We start from the raw sequence: 18752 nt of genomic DNA, 5'->3' as shown, positions 1-18752 counted from the left end.
CTTTTTTTTTTTTTTTTTTTTTGAGACGGAGTCTCACTCTGTTGCCCAGGCTGGAGTGCAGTGGCACGGTCTTGGCTCACTGCAACCTCCACCTCCTTGGTTCAAGCAGTTCTCTGCTTCAGTCTCCTGAGTAGCTGGGATTACAGGCACACCCACCACCACGCCCGGCTAATTTTTTGTATTTTTAGTAGAGACAGGGTTTCACCATCTTGGCCAGGCTGGTCTTGAACTCCTGACCTCATGATCCACCTGCCTCGGCCTCCCAAAGTGCTGGGATTACAGGCATGAGCCACAAAGCCCAGCCATATTTTTAAAACTTTCTAAAAAACCTTGTCTGCAGCCAAAAATACCCCGGTAGCTATCAGAGGAGTAGGTAGACCTGATTTCTATCGGCAATGCCAGAATGTCTCCTTTCTGCCTCCTGCCCCCACTCTGGTCAGGGTGCAAGGTAGGGAGGCACAGAGGCATGGCTAACCTATTCATACTTTTGTTATCTTAAACTTTTTTGGGAAAATATTATAAACTTATAATAAATCAAACAATATAGAAGTATATAAAGAAGAAAAGATCACTGTCCCTGTACTTGGCACATAAGAAAACCAAATAGTCACAATTTGATACATATCCTTCATTCTATATTCTCTATATTCTTTTTAAAAAATACACATGTGCAGGGCCAGGCGCGGTGGCTCATGCCTATAATCCTAGGATTTTGGGAGGCCGAGGTGGGCAGATTACCTGAGGTCGGGAGTTTAAGACCAGCCTGATGCCGGACGCGGTGGCTCACGCCTGTAATCCCAGCACTTTGGGAGGCCGAGGCGGGCAGATCAGGAGGTCAGGAAATCGAGACCATCCTGGCTAACACGGTGAAACCCTGTCTCTACTAAAATACAAAAGTTAGCCGGGCGAGGTGGCGGGCGCCTGTAGTCCCAGCTACTTGGGAGGCTGAGGCAGGAGAATGGCGTGAACCCGGGAGGCGGAGCTTGCAGCGAGCCTAGATCGCATCACTGCACTCCAGCCTGGGCGACAGAGCGAGACTCTGTCTCAAAAAAAAACGACCAGCCTGACCAACATGGAGAAACCCCGTGTCTATAAAAATACAAAATTAGTCCGGCGTGATGTGCCTGTAATACCAGCTACTCGGAAGGCTGAGGCAGGAGAATCGCTTGAACCTGGGAGGCGGAGGTTGCTGTGAGCCGAGATCAGGCCATTGCACTCCAGCCTGGGCAACAAGAGCAAAACTCCGTCTCAAAAAAAAAAAAACAACAACACCACATATGCTCATACAGATAGGTATTTGTCTTTTTTTCATTCTTTTATTTCTTTTCCCCCAAATGGGATCATGGACGCAGAAACCTCCTTTTTTGACTTAACTAATGGACATTTCTCCACGTATGTGCTTATATTGCTAGACTTTTCTCATTAATAGCTGAATACTTTTCCATAATAAGAATGTGCCCGTTTATTAATCCTATTTTTTTTTTTTTCTGAGACGGAGTCTCGCTCTGTCACCCAGGCTGGAGTGCTGTGACCGGATCTCAGCTCACTGCAAGCTCCGCCTCCCGGGTTCACGCCATTCTCCTGCCTCAGCCTCCCGTGTAGCTGGGACTACAGGCGCCGCCACCTCGCCCGGCTAGTTTTTTGTAGTTTTAGTAGAGACGGGGTTTCACCGTGTTAGCCAGGATGGTCTCGATCTCCTGACCTCGTGATCCGCCCGTCTCGGCCTCCCAAAGTGCTGGGATTACAGGCTTGAGCCACCACGCCCGGCCCATCCTATTTGGTAGATGTTTTGCCTTTGAAAATAATGCAGCAATAAGCATCTTTGTACCTATATTCCTATATTACAGGAGCTTTTCCGTCTGTAGGAGATTCCCAGGAGCAGGATTGAAATTGTTGAATCAAAGAGCATTACACATTTCCTTTTTTGTTTGTTTGTTTTGTTTAAGATGGAGTCTCGCTCTGTCACCCAGGCTGGAGTGTAGTGGCGTGATCGCGGCTCACTGCAACCTCCACCTCCCGGGTTTAAGCAGTTTTCTGCCTCGGCCTCCCGAGTGGCTGGGATTACAGGCACGTGCTACCATGCCCGGCTAATTTTTGTATTTTTAGTGGAGACAGGGTTTCACCATCTTGGCCAGGCTGGTCTTGAAGTCCAGAGCTTGTAATCCGCCCACCTCAGCCTCCCAAAGAACTGGGATTACTGGTGTGAGCCACCGCGCCCAGCTAAGCATTATACATTTTCTAGTCATTGACCATCTTTTCATATGTTTATTACTGACCATATACATTTCCTTTTCTGAAATTGCAGGCCTATATCTTTATTCAGTTTTATCCTACATTTGTCTTTTTCCTAGCAGTTTGAAGATATTCTTTGAATACTGAGGATATGTTACATGTATTGCAAGAGTTTTCACCAAATCTGTACTTTTTCACTTGGCTTTATTTATAGTGTCTTTGGACATATTTTAAAATATGTTTATAAAATTAAAACCTGGTTTTTTTTTTCATTATATCTTTTTGTGTTTACTGACTTATGTTTTCCCTGTCTAGGGTTATATAAAAATATTCATCAAAATTTTCATCTTATTATTGTACTGTTTTGTTTTTTACATTCAAGACTTTAGCTGGAATTTAATTTTGTATGTAATGTAAGGAGGAGTCAAGACTTGGCATCTGGGAGTTTGCCATAGCTCTTCATCATATCTTGTGGCATTTTCCATGTTTTCGTAATAACCCTCCAGTCAGCTCACAGTTCCTTAGGTTTCAGACCTTCCTCATGTCAGCTGCTGTGCTGTAAACTGCGAGTGGGAAGGAACCATGTCTGTCTCTTTCTCCATTGCATCCTTCAGGAAAGACCAGTAAAGGTTGCAAAGCACCTAGCATAGGGCCTAACACATTTTAGGCACTCAAACAACATTCATGGGGGGAATGAAAGTTGCATTCACAGCTGCATTACTATCACCCCTTGGCGAATTTAATATTGATGGCTTTGTCTGTGTAAACAAGGGGAAATGTCATTCTCCTTAAAGCCATTCATGGTTTCATGAGCTCACTCTGGTCCTTTCTCCTCCTGTGTCTTTATTCTTTGAGGTCTGCCTTCTCTTTATAAATCTGGCTCATTCTATAAGGGCTCCCTTCTTGGAGGGGCTTTCTTCAGACCCCTTCTTAAAATCTAACAGCACTTACAAATTCTGCCATACTATTTAGCATTTAATCCACAATGGATTTTAGTCCTTTTCTAGCACCCATCACTGTGCTGGGCACATAGCCCATTAAATACATCAACTGTGACTGGAACAATCGTGCATGCCAAGGTTCTTTAAAAAGCCTGAGGTATAGCCTCAAGATTTGTTACGAAAGCCTGGTCTAAGGAACCAGCAAACTGGAAAGAGGTAGAAAACGACCCTGAGAGCTGTTGAATACAAGAATGGTTTTTCAAGTGAGACAGTGTAGTCACATTTAAATTGTCCTGAACACAATTGTTAGCCAAACACGAGCAGGTATTGCTCTGTCCAAAGGCACAGGTCCATAGACTTTCTCAGGATGTTTTCTGTCTCCATGGCCTTCACCAGCTTGGATCTTTGGAGCTTCAGAGAAAATGGAAAGAAACTTGATGTGCCCCTATATTTGGTTTAGAAATAATATCAAACGGCTCTCAGCTCTTTCTGCATGCATTTTTAATGAAGAAATGGCTAATTCTAGGGCTAGGGCAGGGACTATACAAGATGACCCTGGAGCATCTTGGGGGATTTTGTTTGTTTTGTTTTTGTACAGGCAAGGTTTTGCCATGTTGCCCAGTCTGGTCTCAAACTCCTGGGCTCAAGCCATGTGCCCACCTCAGCCTCCCAAAGTGCTGGGATTACAGGTGTGAGCCACCACGCCCGGCCCCCTGGGGCATCTTGTAATGCCAGAAAGTACTCAAAACCAAAAGGATGGGCGTATGTCAAAGGGACACGGAAGCCAACTGGAAAAGCTCCCAATGGCCAAAGCTGGAACAATTTGAACAACAAAATAATATGGCATTGAATTATAGCCCAAAGAATAAAACAAATAACGATGAATTCATACTGATATAAATGACTGAATAAACAAATGGAAGAGACCAATCTCCCATACAGAAGAATTCCAAATAATTTATGTAGAAACTCCACCCTTAAGGAGATAGAGCGTAACTTCAGGGAATAACTCCCCAACCTTTAAGAGTGGAATACACTTAATGACTTGCTTTCCAACATGAAAAAAAAAAAAAAAAAATTAAAAGAAATAAAAAGAGTGCAACATGAAAAAAGGGAGCAAAGTAACTTTACAGTGGATAAACTTGGCAAAGACTACCTTAGCGAGGTGATCAAGGTTAACACCATCAATGAGAAGTCATGTTGATCGTATGTACCCTTAAGATGATGTGATGAAAATGACATTTCACCTCTGTGGTCTTCCTCCCAAAAACCATAACCACAGCCTGTGAGAAAAACGGACATAGCTCAATTAAGATACGTGCTACAAAATACGTGACCAGTCCTCCTCGAAACTATCAAAGTCATCAACAACAGCCAGGTGCAGTGGCTCACACCTGTAATCCTAGCATTTGGGAGGCTGAGGCAGGAGGATTGCTTGAGGCCAGCAGTTCAAGACCAGGCTGGTCAACATAGTGAGACCCTGTCTTTTTTTTTTTTTTTTTAATTAAAATTTTTAAAACAGCCAGGTGTTGCACATGCCTGTAGTTCCGGCTACTTGGGAGGCTGAAGCAGGAGGATTGCCGGTGCCCAGCAGGAGTTCACTCAGGAGTTGAGCCCAGGCTGCAGTGAGCTATGATTGTGCCACTGCACTTCAGCCTGGGCAAAAGAGTAAGACCATGTCTCTTAAAAAAAAAAAAAATCACCAAAAACAAAGAATGTCTAAGAAACTATCACAGCCTACAGGAGTCTATGCAAATATGACAATTAAATGTAATGTGGCATGCTGGATGGGATCCTGGAACAGAAAAAGGATATTAAGCAAAACTAGTAAAATCTGAAAAAAGTATGAAGTTCAATTACTATTATTTCTTTAGTGATGATAAATGTACCACAGTAAGATGTTAACAGAACTGGGTATGAGTACATGGAAACTCTGTATTATCCTTGTACCTTTTCTGTAAATCTAGAACTAAAATTGTTTACTTAAATATTTTTAAAATATGCAGTTTGGGCAACAGATTGACTACATGCTTGTCTTCAAAAGTGTGCTTTTAATTACAGGGTGCTGGTGACAGCTTTGTGGGCGCTTTGGCCTTCTACCTGGCTTACTATCCAAATTTGTCCTTGGAAGACATGCTCAAGAGATCCAATTTCATTGCAGCAGTCAGCGTCCAGGCTGCAGGAACACAGTCATCTTACCCTTACAAAAAAGACCTTCCGCTTACTCTGTTTTGATTGCTATTAGTCCCAAAATAAATATGCCTGGGAATAAAATGTACTTGGGGGTGGCTGCTCCTGGCTAACACTTATTAGAAAATGTCCTCGTCCCCTTTCTTTTTAAATATTAGTTCTTTTACAAAAAGTCATCCTCAAGCTTCAATTTATTTGTTAACGATGATTCTTTTGCTTTCCATGCATTTGCACAAACCAACCAGAACTAAAGATTCCACAACCAAGATCTGTACAAACATTACCACTCTTCAGGGACAAGTAAACTCAATTGTCAACAGATTGTTAATGCCCCATGTGCACCATACGGCAGAGGTTGTGGACAACAGTGTCTAGAGCCAGAGCAGACTCTTCTTAAGGGAAAGGGCACTTTCTAAGAGGGGCAGCTGATACTCAACTTTAGCTTAGTGTTGTCAAAACCTCTGGTTTTGTTAAGGGAAGGCAGAAGTTTGGATATTTATTGAAACCCTTCAGTGTTTATTTATCAGCAACTAATTTTTTTTTTTTTTTAATGTAAACACCACAGTGGTGTGGTGGCTCATACCTGTAATCCCACCACTTTGGGAAGCCGAGTCGGAAGAATTGCTTGAGCCCAGGAGTTTGAGACCAGCCTGGGCAACATGGCGAAACCTTATCTCTACTAAAAATACAAAAAATTAGCCAGGCGTGGTGGCACACACCTGTAGTCCCAGCTATTGAGGAGGCTGAGGTGGGAGGATAACATGAGCCTAGGAGTTTGAGGCCGCAGTGAGCCATGATCACGCCGCTACACTCCAGTCTGTGTGACAAAGCAGACCCTGTATCAAAAAAAAAGAAGTAACCACCACCTATGGGCCACATTCAACCCACGGGCTAAATAAGTCAGTCATTTGTTAAACCAGGTAAGTTTCCTTTTTTAAAGCAATTCATGCATGTCACAGATCCTTTACATCAGCTTAGCTAGGAGCAGGTGATTTTTCTTATAACAATACTATGTACAGTTTCAGCCTAAAACGAGCCAAGATCTCACCTATTATTGCTTTGAACCAGAGCTTTATCAAAAGATGCCATAAAATAGCTGATTGACCATGAGGCCACAAGCGCCTAAGACCCATCAATATCTGCCTCTAATTCCTCTAAACCGCCAGAGAGCTGCTCTTACATGTCCCTCTGAGCCAGGTTTGGGCCATGGAGAAGGAACTTATTTTGTAGTCAGGGTGGGCATGGTATCATTCGCCCACACAAAGGCTTTAAATGGGGTAGGATGTGAACCAGCAGAGCTTAAAATGAGCAGATCCTTTTCAACCAGGAACTTGACAAAGGAGAAAACTGGACAACTTTGAAAACTTGTGGGAAACAACAGCCCAAGTGAGAAAGTGTATGGCTCTGGGCAGGACAGAGGTCCTTATCTGAACATTAGGGATTGCTCCCAGAATTCCATGCTAGTTAGCTGTGTGGTACCACCATGCCTCAGAAGTCTTAGCAGTGGCTTTATGGAAATACACTATAGCTTCTTTTATTTTAAAAGGAAAGAAAAATCTAGGGAATAAAGGAATCCAAAGCTGTCCCAGAAAATCCTAGATACTGCTTTGGTGACCTGGGTTTGAAAATATAGGCCAGTGGCATTTTTCCTAATTAAGCACAAATCAGAAATAGAAGTTCTCTTGATTTGTGTTACAAGGCTCCTTCTTTTGTCATTCCTGGTCCCCCTTGCCATCTTTGTTATTACATGGGAGTTTCTTCAAGATCACTCTGGAATGTTACTCTGCCTTTTCTCTTGAGTACAGAGAGAGCAGGCTGGAAACTCTTACATAAGTGCTGTTATGGAAACATTTATTACATGAAACAATGGTTATTTTTTAGTAATGTGGTTGATTTTTAAAACCTCAAATAGTGTGGAAAAACATCACTAAGACACAATAGCATAGGCTATTTTAATATTTTTTATTAAGGGCTATAAAAATACCCAGAAAAATAAATAAATGTGATGCAATGATATCTGTCCTAATATGAAGAACTTTCTTTCACTGCATTGTTTCCCTTCACAATGGCCTTCAAATCACAGGAGGCAGTGATTCCATGCCATTTCCTCTTCTTTTATTACACACTACAGGATTTCTGAATCAGTATCCCCGCCCTCAGTCTTCTCTCTATAAATCAAAGTCACTTTCAATCCACCATTTAAAGGGAGCGTATTTTTTTATCTTCCACGAAGAGGACTCTTTGTTTCACTATGGAGGGAGAAAAAAAGAATTGTAGCAGAAAGTTATTATAAAGTATCATCGACATTTTTATAAAAAATATATATCAGACCATAAGCCCTCTCCTTTCTCTTATTTTACTATTTCTTGCTATGAGGATGGAGCTGATTTGCAAACTCAGTTTTTCCATCCCAGGAGCCAGGGCAGACTGGAGAAAATGGCTATAGGGCCACTAGCTAATCAGCAGCATCCTTGGTATCCCACAAGTCGTTATTTAAACCAATGTAGAAATATTCACATTAAGAAAGAAAACGGGGGACAAAAATGGAAAATAATGTTTTCACCCAATTAATGTCCACTCTTGCAGGAGGTAAGCAAGGACAGACTGGGAGCTGGACTCCAGAAAAAGAGCAGCAAGAACCAAGTGGACCACACTGTCTGGAAGAGTAACAGACACTAAACCTCTACTTCCCAGAGATGGGTTAATACACCCAAATATGGAGTTTTTAGTTTGGTACTATAATTAACATCATAACCAAAATCTCATTATTGTAAATATCACAGAGTACAGTTCTATGAAACAAAGTGTTACCTGCCTGGATGAAACACTGAAGGCTAGCTGGGCACAACGGCTCACGCCTATAATCCCAGCACTTTGGAAGGCCGAGGTGGGCGGATCACCTGAGGTTGGGAGTTCAAAACCAGCCTGACCAACATGGAGAAACCCCGTCTCTACTAAAACTACAAAATTAGCCAGGCATGCCACATGCCTGTAATCCCAGTTATTCAGGAGGCTGGGGCAGGAGAATCACTTGAACCCAGGAGGCAGAGGTTGCAGTGAGCCGAGATCGTGCCATTGCACTCCAGCCTGGGCAACAAGAGTGAAACTCCGTCTCAAAAACAATGACTGAAGACTAGATGCTGAGCAGTAAGGCTTTCATAGTTCTATAATGCCCTATGGCACTCCATTAACTTCCAACATTCTCTCTCTCTCTCTCACACACACACACACAAACACACACAATCACCCCCCTACCTATTTCCTCCTTGCTAAAACAAAAATACACCAGAAATGGAACAATCACCCAAGGAAGACCCAAACAACTATGACCTAACAATTCCTCACTTGTCCCTATCACACAGACATTTTAGCTTTTTCCTTCTACAGTCAACATGGATACTCTGTATATGAGATTCCCAAGCTATCTACGATTAAGAATTACCTTATTTAAGTAAGTCCATTCTCACCCTCCACTCCTACCTTAATTCTGGTTTAGTAAGGCTAGAGTTGGACTGGAAGTCTACATTTTTTTAAAACTCCTCAATTGATGGGCAGCTGAATTTAAGAACTATTAACCTGTCAACAGATTTTTATCTATAATATGAATACACTGTACATAAGGGATCTTTTTAACATACTTCAAACCATGTGAAATGTAAGTAGGATTGATCCTCCTAAAACTCCAAGGACGACTACAATGCATTAATGCATTACAAGATGGTAGTAAAGAACCAAACCAGTTTCTCGTCAATGTTATTAATTACAAGAACTATTTCCCCCATGGTTTTCTACAGGGAACTAAAAACTTGGTTTAAAAAAAGGCGGGGAGTGGGGGAGTTGTCTCACTGAAAAGCAATCTGGAGACAATTTAAATGACCCTGACTAGGAGTAACTGATTAAGGTTAGTAGAGCAAGGCTATATGGAGTAGAATTCTTTCATTCATTCACTGCACCTATTCCTTTAACTCAGAATAAATATTTAAGACCATAGAACTGTGCGAGGCAATGCAGAGTTTACAAAAGTGTAAGAAGACTCCCTGATTTAATACATCAGTACATCATGAGGTGCCCACACAAATGTCCAGTAAACCCCAGAGGACCCTAAAGGTCAGAAGGGACACGAATGGTGACAGAAGACCTCATGGAAAGTGTCAAGTTTGGTCCCTGAAGACAGATCAGCATTTGGATTAAATGAACCAGGAATGGGCATCTGGTTAGATGATGGTAGGAGTCTCAGTGGGGATCCATGGCCTGACCACAGGGATAGGTCTTGATTTAAAAAAAAAAAAAAAAAAGTTTTAGAAAGATTAATTTGGCTCCATGTAAGAGACAGAGCAGGGACTTGGCCAGGAATGGTGGCTCATGCCCATAATCCCAGCACTTGGGAGACTGAGGTAGGAGGATCACTTGAGGACAGGAGTTCCAGACCGCCTGTGGCAACATAGAAGACCACTGTCTTCTTCAAAAAGAAAAAAAAAAAAAAAAAAACTGTGTTTAAATTAGATAATGCCAAAGCACAATGGCTCACAATGGCTCAAGCCTGTAATCCCAATGCTTTGGACAGCCAAGGTGGGCGGACTGCCTGAGCTCAGGAGTTCGAGACCGGCCTGGACAACACAGTGAGACCCCATCTCTATTTTTTAAAAAAATTAAATAAAGAACAGGGACTGCCGGGCGCGGCGGCTCACGCCTGTAATCCCAGCACTTTGGGAGGCCAAGGCGGGCGGATCACAAGGTCAGGAGATTGAGACCATCCTGGCTAACACGGTGAAACCCCGTCTCTACTAAAAATACAAAAAAATTAGCCGGGCGCAGTGGCAGGCGCCTGTAGTCCCAGCTACTCGGGAGGCTGAGGCAGGAGAATGGCGTGGGCCCGGGGGGTGGAGCTTGCAGTGAGCCGAGATCGCGCCACTGCACTCCAGCCTGGGCGACAGAGCGAGACTCCGTCTCAAAAAAAAAAGAAAAAACAGGGACTTGGAGTGAGAAAGGCTGGGTTCCAACTCTGGCTCCACCATTTATCAGCTATGAGTCCCTGGAAAAATTTCTCAAAATACTCTACCCTGCTTTCTTCCCTGTGGAAGAGAGAACTGTCTCCCTCACAAGGTTGTTGCCGGACACATAGTGCACACTCAACACGTGTTAAGTGAGTTGAAATGACACACTGCTACCCACAATTGTAAACATGAATTTTCTGTCAAAATATTTAATGCTTAATGCATAGAAGAATGAATCTGTCAAGTTCTCTCCCTACATCTAACCAAAACCGATTCTGCCTCAATTAAAGTATATATTGTCTTGTTTAGTCATCCAAGGAATTAAAACTGACATGTTTTCATTCTCTTTATAATAAACCTTCAATACATTTAGGAAAGTTTAATAAGCTTATGCCTCAGCGTTTAATCCTTCCTCTTCAGAAATTAGCATCTAGTTTTATACATGGAAAAGGAGTTCGAAAGGACAGGCATATGCAGCTGCTTCTTGCCACAGACTGTATTATGAAATGCTCAAATAATTGGGAATTTTTTCACATTTCCTTACCTATTTCCTTCATAAAGCAGACGAATAATCAGTTTCCTCAATCTTAACAATTTACTAACCACAGTAAAACATGCTAGGAGAACTGCCAAGCTATTTGGTACCCTGAGCAATGGGGCAGGCCCCGAAGCAAACATCACGAACACCTGCAGGGCATTCAGCAGGTGGGCAGAAAGCCAGGGAGTCTGCTATCCCAGAACATTCTCTTCTTCAGAAAAGACAAAGTTGTGCTGTCAAAGCTAAGGACATTCCTTTTGAGAAAAGTTCTAAGCGTCTGTTTGAAATTTGTATGTGAATCTTTTCTCCCACTTCGATCAGAACTGTTTATGGTTGTATCCTTTCCCAATCTCAAAACTTAAAATCAAACTGACAAATACTGAGTTCCTAATACCTCCATACTAAGGATGAAAAGCCCAATACATACATTTTTTATACTTAAAATATCACAGAAGGTTATTCAATCAATATTTATTAGTGTTGTTCACTGCAAGCTCCGCCTCCCGGGTTCCCGCCATTCTCCTGCCTCAGCCTCCCGAGTAGCTGGGACTACAGGCGCCCGCCACCTCGCCCGGCTAATTTTTTGTATTTTAGTAGAGACGGGGTTTCACCATGTTAGCCAGGATGGTCTCGATCTCCTGACCTCGTGATCCGCCCGTCTCGGCCTCCCAAAGTGCTGGGATTACAGGCTTGAGCCACCACGCCCGGCCGCAAGTTTCTAAAAATAAACTCAAAGAGTTAAATATATACTCTGGTTTCTCTTCGGCTCGTATAAATCTTTCACCTTTCACTAAGAGAGATAAATATGGTAGAAAAATACTTTATTGTAAAGTTCATCCCTTTGACTTTTCACCAGCTGACATAAAGAAATCAGAGGGAGTAAAACATACCAATCCAATTCTAAACCTTATCAATCCAACAGCAAACCTCCTCATTTTTCCACCATATGAGGAACCACCCTGAAATTCAGACTCCTTAACATCAGGTACAAACCTAGAATTCCCTTTTTACTGTAATAATGAATAAACAAATTTGAACACCATAAAAACAGCAAGGAATTTTATTTCTGTTAAAGGATGGAATACAAGAAACTTTAAGCTGACAATTGTGCTTAGAGCCTTTGAAAAATGTCTGCTCGTGTTATTACAGCCATTATCTTGTTAAGAAGCAATGGCCGGGTGCGGTGGCTCATGCCTGTAATCCCAGAACTTTGGGAGGCTGAGGCGGGTGGATCACCTGAGGGCAGGAGTTCAAGACCAGCCTGGCCAACATGGTGAAATTCTATCTCTACTAAAAATATAAAAGTTAGCCGGGTGTGGTGGCACGCACCTGTAGTCCCAGCTATTTGGAAGAATGAAGCAGAAGAATCACTTGAACCCAGGAGGCAGAGGTTGCAGTGAGCCGAGACTGCACCACTGCACTCCAGCCTGGGCGACAGAGTAAGACTCCATTTAAAAAACAAAAACAGGCCAGGCACAGTGGCTCACGCCTGTAATCCCAGCACTTTGGGAGGCCGAGGCGGGAGGATCACAAGGTCAGGAGATCGAGACCATCCTGGCAAACACGGTGAAACCCCGTCTCTATTAAAAATACAAAAAAAAAAAAAAAAAATTAGCCGGGCATGGTGGCGGGTATCTGTAGTCCCAGCTACTCAGGAGGCTGAGGCAGGAGAATGGCATGAACCCAGGAGGCGGAGCTTGCAGTGAGCCGAGATCGCGCCGCTGCACTCTAGCCTGGGTGACACAGCGAGACTCCGTCTCAAAAAAAAACAAACAAACAAACAAAAAAACAATTAATTATAAAGAGCACAAAAATGAAATGAACAACCAGAGCTCTAAAAGTAGAAACATGTTTGCTATTTTTGCATAAATCTGCACATAAAATCCAGAAACAGGATAGGCGTCCACCAACAGCATCAGGTGCTGACTCTTGTTTGTGAGCAGATAATCTGGGCTTGGGAACATTTGTCTCTTCTAGATAAATACTTCCATCTAATGAGACCATTTAAAGTTACCATATAGTACAGCATAATCAAATTTCCTACCCCCACTGCACTTATAGAAATCATATTCATTTAACTTATATCAGGACCCAAAACGTAGCCACTGTTGAACAGATGATGCCAGGACACCATACCGTCCCCTTCTCAAGACACTTGTGTTTCCAGAACACTACCACCTATTCTCTTTACATAGCTGGTTTCTCACCTTCAGGTCTCAGTTAACTATCTCCTCCTGGAGAGACCTTCCCTGATTTAGCCATCTAATGTGACTTTCCCTACCACTCCCCAACTTAATCCTACACCTCAGCATCCTGATTGTTTCTCTCATAGCACTTATAATTTGTCATTTTTTCTCCCCGTCAGACTAGACTAAGTGCCAAGAATACAGGGACTTAACTTGTCTTGTGTCCTGGTGCATCCCAGCACCTGGGATGTTAAATAGCATCATAATCATCATTCAATATCTATTTACTAAATGAATGCTAGCGTCAGAGGCTAAAAAAAAACTCCCAGAGATGTTCAGATGTTCAGCCTACAAAGGGGCAACAGGCCTTGGAAGCATTAACCTCCCCAGATCTTACCAACTGGATCATAATGCAAAAGAGTCAGTTTTTCCTTCAGTCGGTTTCTCTTGGTGTTGAAGCAGAAACCTGTCCCAGCTTGGCTCACCATTCTCACCAAAATGTTTCTAAGATTAAAAAGTATGCTGTTACGTGTGAGCTGACGAAATAAACTAAAATCAGTCCTGGGGGGATGGCACATTTTGAGAACTCTGTAGGGTAATATTAGTTGTGGGATATCACTTGGCCCTAAGAGGGTTCAGCTGTAAGACAGCCTAAGTTTTCCATGAAACAATTTCAATAGTTTCAAATCTCTAGGATTTGCTCCACTACACAGAGTTACTTCACAATGGCCTAACCAAAACAATAAGAACAATCAAGCCACATGGTGGGACTAGCCTCAGACATCCAACCCTCACGAGCAGCAGAAGTCAGGAAGGGGAAAATATCAAAGTACTGGTAACCACAGCTGGCTAGTGAGGAAATGGTAAAGATAGCTGTCTCAGAACAGCTCTAACATACATGTTTATCATTAACTTTAATCCAAAAGACTAGCTTTAAGAATTTTCAATGTCTTGAGTTGCAAGAAAAGGCTGCTTCAGAACTTCCCTATTTTTACCACAAAATCTTCAGTTATTGTCTACAACATTTATTTTGAAATACAAGTTTGGTAGTTCTAGTCTCTCTGGTACAGCATGGAATCTTTAATCTTGGCTATTTTTGAAATGCTTATACCATGAATGCAAAGGATTACAAAACTCATTAAAACAGACTCTATGATTTAATCAAAGCAGAATTTGTTCTTCTGGATTCCTGTAGTGAGCTCCAGACAAATGGCCCCTGGTCCTCAATTTGAGAAAATGGAAATGTGGTGGTAGTCCAAATACAGCACAGCCCAATGGTTTGTTTAGAAACAGACAGTGAGCTCACAAATCCTAGGACTAGAAAAGCAGCAAAGGCTCCGTTAAGTATTTCAGTGCTCACGGAAGTAGCTCAGTTGGGCAGGAGGGAAAATATTTTTTGGAAGAGTTCATAGAAAAAAAATTATCAACTAAGTAATCCACAGACCAACTCTTAGGAAATCGAGGCCCAATGCTTAATTTCATATAAGGATGTACTGGGAGCAACGAGACTAACAAATGTAACATAAACAAGTGACGTTTAAAAAAGGAAAAATCTTTACTTACTTTGACTTGCTCTTGGCAACTTTTGTAGACAGGAAAGGTTGGAAAAGAAAATAAAAATATAAATGTATCTTTCTTATCCAAAGTTCAGTTATATGTCAGTTCATTATATGTCAGTAATAACCAAAAATATTTAACTTATGAAAGACGCCATGAGTTGTCACTCAAGTAACTATTCCCTATATATTAGGGAACCCCTTAGGATTTTATAGAAGGAAGGTTAAAAGAGCCAATCAGACCAACACAATTCTAGATTTAATATTGTGCACAATTTCATGTCTGTTGGACTGGCTACCTTTTAAATCTTTCTAAAGTAAGTAATGCCTGCTCCACTTTTTCCCTCTTCTAAAGTGCAAGTATTTGCACTGCAGCAAGCTTCTTGTTTGACAGGTTAATCTTTGCAAATAGTAACAACCATCACATGTGGTGAAAATCAGACACTAAATCTTACTGGGAATTCCGCCAGGTGTAAGGAAGAGCATTGACTCGGGAGCCCGAGGACTTCTTTCACTGCCCTGCCGTATTACTCGGGCAATTCATTGCCCCTCTCGGGAGCGGTTTCCTTATTTTTAGAGTTCGAAATGGGTGGGCTACAAATTCTGAGGTCCTTCAGAATCTTCGGATGTCCTTCGGACATGCAGTGATTCTCCTAACACGGGCTGGAGAAAAACGCCCCAGAGCCAGACTCAACAGTCCGCGAGGACGGCAACTGAATCCAGACACCACAGACCCCTTCTCAGGCACCCACACCTCCGCGCAGGGAGGCGCGCCGCGGGGCACGCCGGGCACTGTGGTCCTGAAGGCCTGAAAAAGTCCGCAGTTGTAGCTTCCCGGCCTGTTAGCACATCCTTCCCCGCATCATTCCGGGGCCCTGCCTGTCACGGGCCCCCAACCCTCACCGTAACCCCTGCCGGCGCCTCCATCCCCACTTACAGAAGACGGCGGAGAGGAACATGGTGACCACCCCTTGCCAGTCTCCGTCACTGGTCAAAAGGCCCCCAACAAACAACTGCTTCCGGGGCACGGGCCGGTTCCGGAAGAGGACATCCGGCAGTCGCCGGAGGCCACGCCCCCGCGCCTGGAACCTGCCCCCAATGGTCTGACTGGTCCCTCGCTTCCTTATAGCGAGTGTGTTTTGCTCTTGTCGTAGTGGAGGTTGGAATCCTCTTCGTTATGGAAAGGGATTTACAGTTCAGGGTTCGCGCCCCGGCCCTGACTCCTATTTCTGGGTCAAGTGCTTTCAGCGTTAGGTGCTTTTCATAATTGTTTGACGAAATAATCGCAACCACCTGCATTAGACCCACAAGAACAACTGTGTGTTGGACCTTGGCCGCTCCAGCCTATCAGCCCCTCGCATATTTTCTTAAAATGTTGCCTCCCCCGACCCAACTCCATCTCCGCCTGGTTAAGCCTTACTCTCACTACTCTCAGTCCCTTCGGCGTTAGGAAGCCCGCCTTTCCTTAATTATCTGTTGAATCTCTAGGAGGGCAGGACCCTTTGCATCTCAAACTTCTGTATCCGAACACCTAGCACAGTTCCTGACACAGAGGCCAAATAACAGATTGAGAGCATTCACATCACTTGCCTAATATCACAAAACTACCAGGTGGCAGAGTCAGAATTTAAACCTAGATTTTATCTGACTCTAAAGACTTCCTGCCTTTCCCAGTAGACATTGGGACCTACCAGTTTGCAGTCATTAATTTCTCATGGCTCTGTAAGGAAGCTGGGCTCCTCCAACACCAAGGACTTCGTCAGTAACCTCATTTCCCAACTAATAATCAGGACTTTTGAATTTTTTTCCTAATCTGTGATTTGTATCTACATATTCTTACAGATGTGAAATAAGATTTAATTTCATGACTCACGCCTGTAATCCCAGCCCTTTGGGAGGCTGAAGCAGGCAGATCACTTGAGGTCAGGAGATTGAGGCCAGTCTGGCCAACATAGCGGAATCCCGTCTCTACTAAAAATACAAAAATTAGCTGAACCCGGGAGGCGGAGGTTGCAGTGAGCCGAGATAGCGCCACTGCACTCCAGCCTGGGCGACAAAGCGAGACTCCATCTAAAAAAAGAAAAAGGTAATAAAACTGTTTTAAAGAAAATTCAGCTCTCTGTGCCATCACAAAGAAGATGAGGAGGAAAAAAAGTCAGCTCTCCATACAATTCAATTTTTAAAATTAAGACCGTCCTTTTCCTTAGTACCTACAATACTTTTTTTCCTTCTAATCATTCTTGATATTTACCTTCCCATAACCTGACTCCAGCAACTGAGTACCTTCCACGTGCCCAAATCCTTCCTTACCTTGCATTGGCAAAAAAGAGCTTCAGATGTTCAAGAGGATACGGTTTCTTATATGAGAAATTCCTTTAGAGGATTTATAAGAAAAGAACACAAGACTAGAAGCCAAGGAACATGATTTCGAGTCCTTGTTCTGTCCCTTAGAAAGTCATTTTAACTTTAGCCCAGCCAAATAGCAATTCTTAAACTCCATGCCCCCGCCCCCACCTCTATTCTCCTTACTCTTCTTTATGTTTCCCTACAGCACTTATTGCCGTTTAGTATTACTTCTGTACTTGATTTCCCTATTGTCTTTGTCTACCAGAATGCTGAGCAACAGTGAAACCCTGTCTCTAAAAAAATATTTTTAATTAAAAAAAAGAACTTCAACTAATTTCCTTCCTGCTGTATCCCTGGTTCCTAGAACAATTCCTGCTACGTCTATTAAATATCTGTTGAATAGGGCCGGCCGGGTGGCTCAAGGCCTGTAATGCCGCCAGCACTTGGAGCCGAGTGGGCCCGATCACCAAGTCAGAGAGTCGAGACAATCCTGGGCCCTAACAGCGGTGAAACCCCCGTCCTACAAAATACAAAAAACGTAGCCGGGCAGGTGGCGGGCGCCTGTAGTCCCCCAGCTACTCAGGCGGCGAGCAGGAGAATGGCGGGAACCCTGAGGGCGGAGCTTGCTGAGCTGAGATCTGGCCACTGCAGCTCCAGCTTGGTGAGCAAGCGAGACTCCGTCTCCAAAAAAAAAAAATAAAAAAAAAAAAAAAAAAAATAATATATATCATATAGTATATATATTATAGTATATAATCTGATACGATAATATATATCTGTTGAATGAATGAATCTAAGGTGAGAGGCACCATACAAGTGTAAAGTCATTAATATTTATGTTTAAATGGCAAAAAAAAAAAAACTAACTTTAAGTATTGTCAATAGTTTCAGAATCCAGGAGAATGTATAAGCTTGCTTTTGAAAAGAGCCAGGTACAGTGGGGTCACTCCTGTAATCCCAGTATTCTGGGAGGCCGAAGACGGTAGATGACCTGAGGTCAGGAGTTTGAGACCAGCCTGGCCAACATGGCAAAACCCCGTCTGTACTAAAAAATAACAAAATTAGCCAGATGTGGTGGTGGGCACCTGTAATTCCAGCTACTCGGGACGCTGAGACAGGAGAATCACTTGAATCCGGGAGCAGAGGTCGCAGCACTGAACCCCAGCCTGGACAGCAGAGGGAGTCTCCGTCTTGAGAGGGGAGACGGGAGAGGAAGAAAAGAGATAGCATATGAACTGTTTCTTGAAATTCTTGAAGGAGTAGGTGGAGGCAGTGACTCTCTAGCCTCAGGAGTTCATGTTGCATCCACCTGTTATTTACACCTAATATAGCTGGCAGTTGATGTGTTAATTAAAATGTTTATTATAGTAATACAGATGTAATTCATGATTTGGGGCTTTTTTCCTTGACTTTACATAATGAGCCCTCTGTGCCTTATTAGAGGAAAGTGCATAACAATTAGACCATCCTGGCAGCCCAAATGGAAAAAGTGTAGTCCTTACAGAAGGGGCACCGTCTTTGGGAGGTGGGGGTGGTACAGGGAGGAGAAGATCCAGCTGTTTAACCTAAATTCTCAGCCCAGAGAAGCAGATAGAGGAAGAGAACATCTACTCTGGGTCAGGGCTCTATACACAGCATCTGTATTGGGTTGGTAGACACCGTATTCCCAGCACTTAGCGATGGAATTCAAACCTGAGAATCTAGAAGCTGCACCCCTCCTCCTCTGCTGTGCTGGCAGGCCCCTGACTGCCCGTCGTCCAGCTCATTGT

The 18752-nt window shown here is 43.1% G+C and overlaps 2 protein-coding genes across 4 annotated transcripts in view; one reads left to right on the top strand and one right to left on the bottom strand.

Moving 5' to 3' along the window:
• Nucleotides 1–8284, top strand: part of RBKS (ribokinase) — a 114007-nt gene extending 105723 nt beyond the window's left edge. For 2 of the 3 annotated variants that reach the window (XM_017877001.1, XM_017877007.1), the window contains one exon: nucleotides 5235–5533. In XM_017877001.1, the coding sequence (XP_017732490.1) occupies nucleotides 5235–5408 (174 nt within the window). In that variant the 3' untranslated portion in view covers nucleotides 5409–5533. Of the gene's footprint in view, nucleotides 1–5234; nucleotides 5534–7949 lie in introns of those variants that run through there. The other variant, XM_017877003.1, reaches the window with a different exon arrangement.
• MRPL33 (mitochondrial ribosomal protein L33) lies at nucleotides 7304–15847 on the bottom strand. The gene is made up of 4 exons (XM_017877008.1): nucleotides 15575–15847; nucleotides 14645–14663; nucleotides 13479–13585; nucleotides 7304–7612 (listed from the first exon to the last, which is right to left on the bottom strand). Exons 1-4 carry the CDS (start codon nucleotides 15594–15596, stop codon nucleotides 7563–7565), a joined length of 198 nt encoding a protein of 65 aa, XP_017732497.1. The 5' UTR covers nucleotides 15597–15847; the 3' UTR covers nucleotides 7304–7562.
• Between the last annotated feature and the right edge of the window lie 2905 nt (nucleotides 15848–18752).

The sequence above is a fragment of the Rhinopithecus bieti genome, unplaced genomic scaffold (genome assembly GCF_001698545.2).
Source record: "Rhinopithecus bieti isolate Rb0 unplaced genomic scaffold, ASM169854v2 scaffold_7681, whole genome shotgun sequence".
NCBI lineage: Eukaryota > Metazoa > Chordata > Mammalia > Primates > Cercopithecidae > Rhinopithecus > Rhinopithecus bieti.
The sequence above is the reverse complement of the archived record's forward strand: the minus strand, read 5'-3'. Positions and strand labels throughout refer to the sequence as shown.

Bases quoted from the DNA above. Each gene is read 5' to 3' on its own strand.
- MRPL33 (XM_017877008.1), bottom strand. From the start codon at position 15,596: ATGTTCCTCTCCGCCGTCTTCT. The intron at 7,613-13,478 runs GTAAGATCTGGG...CTCCCTCCATAG, and splicing joins TTTGCATTATGATCCAGTTG to TGAAACAAAGAGTCCTCTTC.